General features: G+C 38.2%; 1 protein-coding gene across 4 annotated transcripts in view; it reads left to right on the forward strand.

The window, feature by feature from the left end:
* The window catches only part of NCOA3 (nuclear receptor coactivator 3), a 138,823-nt gene that overhangs the window by 106,988 nt on the left and 19,220 nt on the right, over window positions 1-12,615 (forward strand). For all 4 annotated transcript variants that reach the window (XM_036902043.2, XM_036902041.2, XM_036902045.2 and 1 more), the window contains 8 exons: window positions 278-425; window positions 1,191-1,579; window positions 1,768-2,636; window positions 3,426-3,561; window positions 4,552-4,746; window positions 5,141-5,395; window positions 5,500-5,626; window positions 6,833-7,004. In XM_036902043.2, coding sequence (XP_036757938.2) covers window positions 278-425; window positions 1,191-1,579; window positions 1,768-2,636; window positions 3,426-3,561; window positions 4,552-4,746; window positions 5,141-5,395; window positions 5,500-5,626; window positions 6,833-7,004 — 2,291 coding nt within the window. The remainder of the gene's footprint in view (window positions 1-277; window positions 426-1,190; window positions 1,580-1,767; window positions 2,637-3,425; window positions 3,562-4,551; window positions 4,747-5,140; window positions 5,396-5,499; window positions 5,627-6,832; window positions 7,005-12,615) is intronic.

Genomic DNA, 12,615 nt, shown 5'->3' on the forward strand with positions numbered 1-12,615 from the left:
TTTTGAGGTTGACCTTGATCTTGTTTGTCATTGTGTTTGGTATGCTATAAAGCACTGAGTATATATACCTGACCATAGTTGTTTTGTGCACAACTATGGGGTATGAGAATGATTCTTCAGCATTCTTATTTTAGCCTGTTCATAATTTTGGTGTAGGTTCAGTCTTTCACTGGATTTTGAAAATATTATACTAAAAATATACTTCCTCTCTCTCCTCTCTTATATGTATATGTTTTGCCATTTGTAGTTACTAATAATGGGATATTTTCCCCAACAGCTTATATCCACGGCCATGCAGAAACCCCACTGTATCGATTCTCCTTGGCTGATGGAACTCTCGTGACTGCACAGACAAAAAGCAAACTCTTCCGAAATCCTGTAACGAATGATCGCCATGGCTTTGTCTCAACCCACTTTCTTCAGAGGTAGTGATAGATGACTGTGTAGTCTCACACTGACTATAGCAGTGTTCTCAAGATGCTTTATTATTAATGTAAAAAAGGGAGAAAATTTCACAAGAGAAAAAGGAAGGTTGTTGGGTTTTCTGAAGTAAGTTTAAATTCCTGGAGTATGATATGTTTTCTTCAGGGTTATATATTTTTATGTGAAAACAAGGATTTGTTAACTAAAAAATTATTTCCTGGGAAATCTGCGGGATGGGAAGGTTAATGGATAAAAGAGCTGATAAAATCTGACTACCTCTGTTACCTTTCATTTCTAATAATATATTAACCTTGTTTTTAGGGACTGAATTTAAAATTTGAAGGTAGATGTTGAAAGTATAATCACTATTGCTGTTGCTCAAGGCAATTAAGCAACATATAAGGAGCAAAATATTCATCCATTAATTATGTTCAGTAGGTTGCAGGCACCTCTAGGTTAACCCCTAGATAGACATCTATATGGCAACTCTGGTAAAGCCCTGCTGAGATTCCAGTTAACATAGCTGTTTGACCCTCTACAATAATGTGGAGAAGTCATCTAGATTCTGTTGCTCACTATAGAATATGTTACTAGGTCAGTAATTGATCAGTATTTAGATTGGAATTGTCATCAGGTATTGGAATGGCACCTAGGAAATTAAGTTCCCTGGCACTTATTTCATCCTTTTAAAAAAATATCTGATTCAGGGCTTTAATGCATGCCTATAATATTTCAGTAACAATTTTGTTCTCCTCCTTTATTTGCAGGGAACAGAATGGGTATAGACCAAACACGAATCCTGTCGGGCAAGGCGTTAGACCTCCAGCGACTGGATGCAACAGTTCGGTAGGTGGAATGAGCATGTCGCCAAGCCAAGGCTTACAGATGCTGAGCGGCAGAACTTACGGCTTGGCTGACCCCAGCACCACAGGGCTGGGTGGAGCGAGGTACGGGGCTTCCAGTAACATGGCCTCAGTGAACCCTGGACCAGGCATGCAGTCACCGTCTTCCTACCAGAACAACAACTATAGTCTCAACATGAATAGCCCTCCACATGGAAGTCCTGGTCTTGCTTCCAACCAGCAGAATATCATGATTTCTCCTCGTAATCGTGGGAGTCCAAAGATGGCCTCACATCAGTTTTCTCCTGTTGCAGGTATTTGTTGGCATTTCCTTTTCTTCTCTTTCCCCTACCCCCACAGCAATTCTTTTCTTCCATTACCACTGTAATTCTTGATTGTAAAGTTAATTCATTTGATAACAGAAACGTTGAAGAGTTAAGTGGTGTTTTGTTACAGCATCTGAGAGTCTTAATTCTTTTCCCTAATTGTTATCCAAATCCAGGTGTGCATTCTCCCATGGGTTCCTCAGGCAATCCTGGGAGCCACAGCTTCTCCAGCAGCTCTCTCAGTGCCCTTCAAGCCATCAGTGAGGGTGTGGGGACTTCGCTTCTGTCTACTCTGTCTTCACCAGGCCCCAAATTGGATAACTCTCCCAATATAAATATAACTCAACCAAGTAAGGTGAACAGTCAGGATTCCAAAAGTCCCCTTGACTTGTATTGTGACCAGAATCCAGTGGAGACTTCAATGTGTCAGTCAAATAGCAGGGATCACCTCAGTGACAAAGAAAATAAGGAGAGCAGTGTTGAAGGGTCAGAGAATCAAAGGGGTCCCCTGGAAAGCAAAGGTCATAAAAAATTACTGCAGTTACTTACCTGTTCTTCTGATGACCGGGGTCATTCCTCCTTGACCAACTCCCCTCTGGATTCAAGTTGTAAAGACTCTTCCATTAGTGTCACCAGTCCCTCTGGTGTCTCTTCTTCCACGTCTGGAGGAGTATCCTCCACGTCCAATATGCATGGGTCACTGCTGCAAGAGAAGCACCGGATTTTGCACAAGTTGCTACAGAATGGCAACTCCCCAGCTGAAGTAGCCAAGATTACCGCAGAAGCCACAGGGAAGGACACCAGTAGCACTTCATCTTGTGCAGAGGGAAATGTCAAGCAGGAGCAACTGAGCCCTAAGAAGAAGGAAAACAATGCACTTCTTAGGTATCTGCTGGACAGGGATGATCCTAGTGATGCTCTCTCTAAAGAACTGCAGCCCAAAGTGGAGGGCGTGGACAGTAAAGTGAGTCAGTGCAGCAGCTCCAACGTTCCCAGCTCCAGTCAAGAGAAAGACTCTAAAATTAAGACAGAAACCAATGAAGAGGTAATTTGTTTCCTGTATGTTCCAGCTTAGTCTTTGGACTTCACCACTGCATTTCTGTGTTAGAAAGAACATATTATACACATGTTCATATCTTCTGTTTATTTAATGGAAATTAATCTTTGGGGCTGCAGTAAAGTATATTATGATGCAGTTTAGAACTATCAGATGTGTATGTTTTAAAATGTGACTATAACTGGTTAATAGCCAATAATTTTTCATGGAGGTGTTTATTATTGAAATGAGTGGATTGCATCATTAAGGGTATGGTGGAAAGAAACAGGAGAGAATAGTAGTCTCGGAGAACTCTGTTAGGATGTCTGTTTAATTTTAACTTAGTGTTCTCCAAATTTATTGACCGAAAGCCCTTTTTAAAGCTTGTCTATGAATATCTGTTGAACATCAGCTTGTTGTTTTTATTGTTAATCAGACTGTTGTCATCAGGTATGTGTAGAGGCAGATGTCTCTGTGAGCAAGTGAACCTGACTAATATTAGCTGGCAAATATCTTGTAGTTTGAAAATTAACCTTGAAGTGTAAAGTTTAAAAGTGCCCCTTTAAAAGCACCTCCAAACCCAGGGATTTATCTCAGTAGTTTAAACTATTCTTACTTTTAAGAAAGGAGATTAGGGGTAGGGGTCATAATGAACCAGCCTTTAAGTTGGACATTATCATTTCAGATAACTATTGTATTTTAGGTGTTCCTATGTCATCTGTTTTCTTCTGATGAATATGTTTATACCTTTGTATCTAGTATAACTACACAGGTGAATTAAAAAATTTTTATTTTCAGGGATCTGGAGACTTAGATAATCTAGATGCTATTCTTGGTGATCTAACTGGTTCTGACTTCTACAATAATTCCATATCCACAAATGGTAGTAGTTTGGGAACCAAGCAACAGATGTTTCAAGGACCTAATTCTCTGGGTAAGAAAGAACTAGATTTTATTCTTGCTGCCTTTTACACTTCTCTGCACACTTGTATGTACTCTTATTACACTAAGACTAAAATCTAATCATCAGTTGTAACTTAAAATGTATACTCTGCCTCTCAGTTTCTTACACTAGTTTATAGTGTATGTGCTTAAAAAACTCTTTGGACATTTTCCTGGCCTTTAAATTTCCCATTTCTAATTAATACTAAGCTAGTAGTCATGGCACTAATAGGAAAATGCTCATCTTTGGTTGTTCCGGATGAGTAGTAGGCACTAGGGCATTATATCTTTCTTAGGTACTGAGAATTGGATTAAAAAGCAACTACAGATTAGATCACAACTGTTCTGGGAGACTTTTCTTCTGTGGTGTTTGCCTTTAGCCAGCCTCTTTCCTATAGCTGTGTGTTCCTCATTCATCAGTTCAACAGGAATATATTATATGTAGCAACTGAAAAAGAATACTTCCCACAATTATCTGGAATAGCGGTTATTCATTTTCAGTGGTAGTATTTCCTAAACTGAAATGGACAGTTAGGTCAATCAAAATAGATTGGAAAAAGAAAAAGGTTAGGAGGCAATTCTACATTTTATTCCTCGTTTGATTAGAAGGCATCTTATCTGGCTACATTTAAATATACAATTTTAAAAAGAGAAGCCACTTGGTAAGTACACATATGGAAGAACCTCCAGGAGTTTGAAACATTGGTTACATTTTCAATATTAAGTGCAGCAGAATATGAATGACCTTATCCGGCTAAAGAACAGTGTGCCCAATACTTAAGCCAACATTGAGACTCTTATTTCTACTTTATTTGGAATGTAAGGTTTTTTTTGTGTGTGTGCTTAATGTTTATTTTGTAAAGGAAGACACTGTTTAGTTAGAAAGACATTCTTGGGTGAGTGGTATTTAGGCCTTGTGGGTGATTATTTATGTATTTAATCATCAGAGGAAATTTTATTCTGTGTATCTGTGTTTTAACAGGTTTGAGGAGTCCGCAGTCTGTGCAGTCTATTCGTCCTCCATATAACCGAGCGGTGTCTCTAGATAGCCCTGTTTCTCTTGGCTCCAGTCCTCCAGTAAAGAATACCAGTGCTTTCCCGATGTTACCAAAGCAACCCATGTTGGGTGGGAATTCAAGAATGATGGATGGTCAGGAAAACTATGGCTCAAATATGGGTATGTTATTTCTAATTAGTATTTATGATTAAAAATTTCTTTTGGGCAAAGCAAATTTAAAATACTTAAATCTCTTTTAAATCATTGAAGTTAAGTAATAGGTTTTTGAATAATAGCATAATGTTTCTTTCATGAGTATTCATTTATTCTGTGTCTTGGTTATTTAAACTCTTATGGAGGCTTTTGGTCTAAGACATTTTCTAACTTGTAATGAATACATGGCAGTAGTTGCCTATCAAAAATATCTTAATAGTTAGTTGGCCAGCCCTAATCTTAGGATGACAAAGCATTTTTTTGTCACGGCTGATGTTGTGTATAATGACTGTATCTGTATGACATAAGAAGGATTTCATTATAATATGGAAAAGACCTAAGTAATTTCTCCCTGTTTTAGGTGGACCAAACAGAAATGTGACTGTGAATCAGACTCCTTCCTCAGGAGACTGGTGCTTACCCAACTCAAAGGCCAGCAGAATGGAACCTCTGAGCTCAAACTCCATGGGAAGAGCAGGGGCGGAGTATAGTTCTCCCCTACCCAGACCTGCAGTGGGCTGCCCAGTGCCCGCCATGCCTCTGCGGTCCAATAGCATCCCAGGTGCACGGCCAGTGTTGCAGCACCAGCACACACAGCAGCAGATGCCTCAAATGAGTGAGTGTCCCTCCTTCATAAAAAAAGAAAATTAGATGGTTAGGGTAATTTTTACTACAGGCTTATTTGAAAACTTGACTTCTTTTTTTTTTCCCCTCTTCCAGGGCCTGGTGAAATTCCCATGGGGATGGGGGTTAGTCCTTATGGCCAAGCAGCACCATCTAACCAATCAGGTTCCTGGCCAGATGGCATGTTGTCCATGGAACAAGGCCCTCATGGGACTCAAAATAGGTGGGGCTGTATTATGTTACTGTAGAAAATGTTAGCAGCAGATGATCTAGGAAAGGGTCAAAGCAGAGGAACATACCTGAAAGAGAATGAGAAAAACTCCATGTAACTGAGGTATTTGGTTGCCATCTGCCATCTGGACGTTTCTTGGATAATTGTGTGTAAAAATGAGGCTAAGACAGCAAGCAGTGGCATTCACGTGAGGGGGAGGAGATAGACAGAGTTGTATTGTTCAACTATCAGGGCCATTAAGTGGTCACACGTGAGATAAATTAGCACCAGTTTGACAGGATAAATGGTGTTCAGAGGGTAAGCCTCAGTTTTCTGAAAAATTAACTTTTAAGGATCAGATAATTGTTTTCTAAAATTATTTATTATTTAAAACATCTCAGGGATGATGGTAAAAATGAACTATAGCACTCTTCAGGTTTTGTAAAAGAAACATTGTGGATTATGTCTGTATTTCATTTTTGTTTATCTTGGTCAATAACACATTTGCATAGAAGAGGCCACCTGTCAATGTGAACTCTAATGGAATTCTGTAATAAATTAAAGAAAAACAATGAATTAATCTGTTGAACAGATAGCAGTGTAACTACTTAACTTGAATGCTTCTATACCCAGAAGAGACAAATAATTTCTTCACAGAATTTTTCTGAGACAGGATAATAAATGTCTAGCTCCATGCCTCTTTAATATGTTGGAGAACTATGGTACCTTGCTGTGGGTGTATAGAGGGTTTGTATTATATTTGTAAATATGTGAGCTCTGTGGGCCGAGTATAATAAAAAGTTACATTTGACAGGTCCCCAGGCTCAGTTCATTGATAGTTCAACATTTCTATCCTTTTTTTCTGTTCTTTTATTGAGTTCCCTAACTTACAAGTGTTACAACTACTACCATTTTTATTCTTGTAAGGTCTTGAAGCAGCACCCTTTGCTAACAACTCCTCCCCACCGTGCCCCCCATCCTAAATGCCCAGAAGCCTAGTAATTACATTTGGGTCGTCAAAGATTTCCCTGGTGAGGTTTAAAATTATGTGCCTTAATTCTAAGTTGATGCCATTTGTACTTCTCTGCTACGTAGTTTATTACTTAATGCTTGTAGTATTTATTATTGCCCAATAAAAATATTGTGCATAGTTACTATGGCTTTTTTTTTTTTAAAGAGGGAAAGCACTGTTGAAATTGATTGCAAATTTCTTTTTAGGCCAGTTCTTAGGAATTCCCTCGATGATCTCCTTGGGCCACCTTCTAACCTGGAAGGCCAGAGTGATGAAAGAGCTTTGCTGGACCAGCTGCATACTCTCTTGAGCAACACAGATGCCACAGGCCTGGAGGAAATTGACAGAGCTCTGGGCATCCCTGAACTTGTAAATCAAGTGGGTAACATTAACATGGGAATAGAAGTTTGTGTATGCATATTCACATATGCTTTGTGTGTGTGTGTGTGTGTGTGTGTGTGTGTATGCATGCATGTGTACCCATGAAGCTATGCACAAGAATGCCTGTATGTGCATCTTTCCTGTTACTTGTGCTACATCATTACATTAGTGGATCCCAGCATTAAATTTAGAAAATACACTTTATAATTGTGATATTACTTCCAGAAAACTACTTTACAAAGATGTCAAATTTTAGGCAGTCTTAGGAATGATCCAATAAGACCACTATATGGTTTTAAAATGCTGCTTTTTAGTTGTGTTAGAGTTCTCATTTTTGTAATTACCTTTCTACTACCTAGCCAACTAGTGTATACTCTGAGGAGGTAAGCTTTTTTTATATTAAACAAAACCTGTTTACAATGGTACATCTGTGAACATCCCAACAATAGTATCCCCTCTTCTGTACAGCCTTATGAAAATACGCTGTTCACAAATCAGTATTTTTGAAACAGATGCATTTTGTAGTAGCTGTTTTCATTTAAAGGAACTGTATGTGGGGTGTGTATGTATACAGTGATGAGCAGGAGAGATCATCTGAGGTTCTCCGTTTTTGTTGAGACAAATGTATACACACAGAATTGTACTCCCATGTGGCAAACACTGTCACAGGACTTTTTAAAGGGTGGGTGGAAAACACAGAGTAGTGTTGATATACACATCTAGGGGTACCAGTTACAAGACTCTGGCACTGAGAAGTGGCATCTAACCTGGGTGGGGGCAATGGGTGTGAGGGTTACACAGAGACTGAGAAGATTCAACTGCCCCTTAACATTTCATTTAAGCTGGAAATAGCTTTCTTTGTCCTGTTGATAGAATAGTTAATGTCATTAATATAAATATCTGATAATCACGTTAAAAAAAAGAGTTAAAAATCCTCTGTAATCCTGGCACAAAGAATCGTTAGTATGATTTTTTTATTTTTTAATTTATCAGATGTACATCACAGTGGTTCAACAGTCCCCCTCCCCTCCCCTCCCCTCTGCCCCCACCCATTCTGGTCCCCCTTGGTAACCACTAGTCACTTCTCAGTGTCTTTGAGTCTTATGTTTTTTTTTATTTAAAAAATTTTTTTTATTTTGGGATCATTAATCTACAATTGCATTAAGAACATTATGTTTACTAGGCTCCCCCCTTCACAGTCACTGTCCATCTGCGTAGTAAGATGCTGTAAAATCACTACTTGTCTTCTCTGTGTTGCACAGCCCTCCCTGTGCCCCCCACGCACTATACATGCTAATTGTAATGCCCTCTTTATTTTTCCCAACCCTTATCCCTCCCTTCCCACCCATCCTCCCCAGTCCCTTTCCCTTTGGTAACTGTTAGTCCATTCTTGGGTTCTGTGATTCTGCTGCTGTTTTGTTCCTTCAGTTTTCCTTGGTCTTATACTCCACAGATGAGTGAAATCATTTGGTACTTGTCCTTCTCCGCCTGGTTTATTTCACTGAGCATAATACCCTCTAGCTTCATCCATGTTGTTGCAAATGGTAGGATCTGTTTTTTTCTTATGGCTGAGTAATATTCCATTGTGTATATGTAGCACATCTTCTTTATCCATTCATCTACTGATGGACATTTAGGTTGCTTCCATATCTTGGCAATTGTAAATAGTGCAGTGATAAACATAGGGGTGCATCTGTCTTTTTCAAACTGGAGTGCTGCATTCTTAGGGTAAATTCCTAGAAGTGGAATTCCTGGGTCAAATGGTATTTCTATTTTGAGCATTCTGAGGAACCTCCATACTGCTTTCCACAATTGTTGAACTAATTTACATTCCCACCAGCAGTGTAGGAGGGTTCCCCTTTCTCCACAACCTCGCCAACATTTGTTGTTTGTCTTTTCAATGAGGGCGATCCTTACTGGTGTGAGGTGATATCTCATTGTGGTTTTAATTTGCATTTCTCTGATGATTAACAATGTGGAGCATCTTTTCATGTGCCTCTTGGTCATCTGGATTTCTTCTTTAGAGAACTGTCTATTCAGCTCCTCTGCTCATTTTTTAATTGGATTATTTGCTTTTTGTTTGTTGAGGTGTGTGAGCTCTTAATATATTTTGGATGTCAAGCCTTTATCAGATCTGTCATTTATGAATATATTCTCCCATACTGTAGGATACCTTTTTGTTCTATTGATGGTGTCCTTTGCTGTGCAGAAGCTTTTCAACTTGATATAGTCCCACTTGTTCATTTTTGCTTTTGTTTTCCTTGCCCGGGGAGATATGTTCAAGAAGAGGTCACTCATGTTTATGTCTAAGAGGTTTGTGCCTATGTTTTTTTCTAAGAGTTTTATGGTTTCATGACTTACGTTCAAGTCTTTGATCCATTTTGAATTTACTTTTGTGTATGGGGTTAGACAGTGATCCAATTTCATTCTCTTACATGTAGCTGTCCAGTTTTGCCAGCACCATCTGTTGAAGAGACTGGCATTTCCCCATTGTATGTCCATGGCTCCTTTATCGAATATTAGTTGACCATATATGTTTGGAGTCTCTATTCTGTTCCATTGGTCTGTGGCTCTGTTCTTGTGGCAGTACCAAATTGTCTTGATTACTGTGGCTTTGTAGTAGAGCTTGAAGTTGGGTAGTGAGATCCCCCCCACTTTCTTCTTCCTTCTCAGGATTGCTTTCGCTATTCAGGGTCTTTGGTGTTTCCATATGAATTTTTGAACTATTTGTTCCAGTTCATTGAAGAATGCTGTTGGTAATTTGATAGGGATTGCATCGAATTTGTATATTGTTTTGGGCAGGATGGCCATTTTGACAATATTAATTCTTCCTAGCCAGGAGCATGGGATGAGTTTCCATTTGTTAGGGTCCCCTTTAATTTCTCTTAAGAGTGTCTTATACTTTTCAGGGTATAGGTCTTTCACTTCCTTGGTTAGGTTTATTCCTAGGTATTTTATTCTTTTTGATGCTATTGTGAATGGAATTGTTTTCCTGATTTCCTATTAGTTCATTGTTAGTATATAGGAAAGCCACAGATTTCTGTGTGTTAATTTTGTATCCTGCAGCTTTGCTGAATTCTGATATTAGTTCTAGTAATTTTGGAGTAGAGTCTTAGGGTTTTTTATGTACAATATCATGTCATCTGCAAATAGTGACAATTTAACTTCTTCTTTACCAATCTGGGTTCCTTGTATTTCTTTGTTTTGTCTAATTGCCATGGCTAGGACCTCCAGTACTATGTTGAATAACAGTGGGGAGAGTGGGCAACCCTGTCTTGTTCCCAATCTCAGAGGAAAAGCTTTCAGCTTCTCGCTGTTCAGTATAATGTTGGCTGTGGGTTTATCATATATGGCCTTTATTATGTTGAGGTATTTGTCCTCTATGCCCATTTTGTTGAGAGTTTTTATCATGAATGGATGTTGAATTTTGTCGAATGCTTTTTCAGCATGTATGGAGATGATCATGTGGTTTTTCTCTTTCTTTTTGTTGATATGGTGGATGATGTTGATGGATTTTTGAATGTTGTACCATCCTTGCATCCCTGGGATGAATCCCACTTGGTCATGGTGTATGATCCTTTTGATGTATTTTTGAATTCGGTTTGCTAATATTTTGTTGAGTATTTTTGCATCTACATTCATCAGGGATATTGGTCTGTAGTTTTCTTTTTCGGTGGGGTCTTTGCCTGGTTTTGGTATTAGGATGATGTTGGCTTCATAGAATGAGTTTGGGAGTATTCCCTCCTCTTCTATTTTTTGGAAAACTTTAAGGAGAATGGGTATTATGTCTTCTCTGTATGTCTGATAAAATTCTGAGGTAGATCCATCTGGCCCGGTGGTTTTGTTCTTGGGTAGTTTTTTGATTACTGATTCAATTTTGTTGCTGGTAATTGGTCTGTTTAGATTTTCTGTTTCTTTCTGGGTCAGTCTTGGAAGGTTGTTTTTTTCTAGGAAGTTGTCCATTTCTCCTAGGTTTTCCAGCTTGTTAGCATATAGGTTTTCATGGTATTCTCTAATAATTCTTTGTATTTCTGTGAGGTCCGTCGTGATTTTTCCTTTCTCGTTTCTGATTCTGTTGATGTGTGTTGACTCTTTTTTTCTCTTAATAAGTCTGGCTAGAGGCTTATCTATTTTGTTTATTCTCTTGAAGAACCAGCTTTTGGTTTCATTGATTTTTTCTGTTGTTTTATTCTTCTCAATTTAATTTATTTCTTCTCTGATCTTTATTATGTCCCTCCGTCTGCTGACCTTAGGCCTCATTTGTTCTTCTTTTTCCAATTTCGGTAATTGTGACATTAGACTATTCATTTGGAATTGTTCTTCCTTCTTTGAATATGCCTGGATTGCTATATACTTTCCTCTTAAGGCTGCTTTTTGCTGCGTCCCACAGTAGTTGGGGCTTTGTGTTGTTGTTGTCATTTGTTTCCATATATTGCTGGATCTCCATTTTAATTTGGTCGTTGATCCATTGATTATTTAGGAGCATGTTGTTAAGCCTCCATGTGTTTGTGAGCCTTTTTGCTTTCTTTGTACAATTTACTTCTAGTTTTATACCTTTGTGGTCTGAAAAGTTGGTTGGTAGGATTTCAATCTTTTGGGATTTACTGAGGCTCTTTTTGTGGCCTAGTATGTGGTCTATTCTGGAGAATGTTCCATGTGCACTTGAGAAGAATGTGTATCCTGTTGCTTTTGTATGTAGAGTTCTATAGATGTTTATTAGGTCCATCTGTTCTAGTGTGTTGTTCAGTGCCTCTGTGTCCTTACTTATTTTCTGTCTGGTGGATCTGTCCTTTGGAGTGAGTGGTGTGTTGAAGTCTCCCAAAATGAATGCATTGCATTCTATTTCCTCCTTTAATTCTGTTAAGTATTTGTTTCACATATGTTGGTGCTCTTGTATTGGGTGCATATATGTTTATAATGGTTATATCTTCTTGTTGGACTGAGCCCTTTATCATTATGTACTGTCCTTCTTTATCTCTTGTTACTTTCTTTGTTTTGAAGTCTATTTTGTCTGATACTAGTATTGCAACACCTGCTTTTTTCTCGCTGTTGTTTGCATGAAATATCTTTTTCCATCCCTTGACTTTTAATCTGTGCATGTCTTTGGGTTTGAGGTGAGTCTCTTGTAAGCAGCATATAGATGGGTCTTGCTTTTTTTTTTTTTTTTTTTTTTTTTTTTACTTATTTATTTATTTTTTTATTGAAGGGTAGTTGACAACAGCATTGCATTACATTAGTTTCAGGTGTACAACACAGCGACTCAACATTTATATACATGATATTTCTAGGTACCAGGTATCACCATACCAAGTTGTTACAATATTTTGACTATATTCCTTATGCTATACATTACATCCCGGTTACTTATTTATTTTACAATTGGAAGTGTGTTTATATATATATATATGTATATATATATATATATTGTGAGGGCATCTCTCATATTTATTGATCAAATAGTTGTTAACCACAACAAATCTCTGTATAGGGGGGTCAATACTCAATGCACAATCATTAATCCACCCCAAGCCCAATTTTCGTCAGTCTCCAATCTTCTGATGCATAACGAACAAATTCTTACATGGAGTACAAATTCTTACATAGTGAA

The sequence above is a fragment of the Manis pentadactyla genome, chromosome 5, assembly GCF_030020395.1.
Source record: "Manis pentadactyla isolate mManPen7 chromosome 5, mManPen7.hap1, whole genome shotgun sequence".
Taxonomy (NCBI): Eukaryota; Metazoa; Chordata; class Mammalia; order Pholidota; family Manidae; genus Manis; species Manis pentadactyla.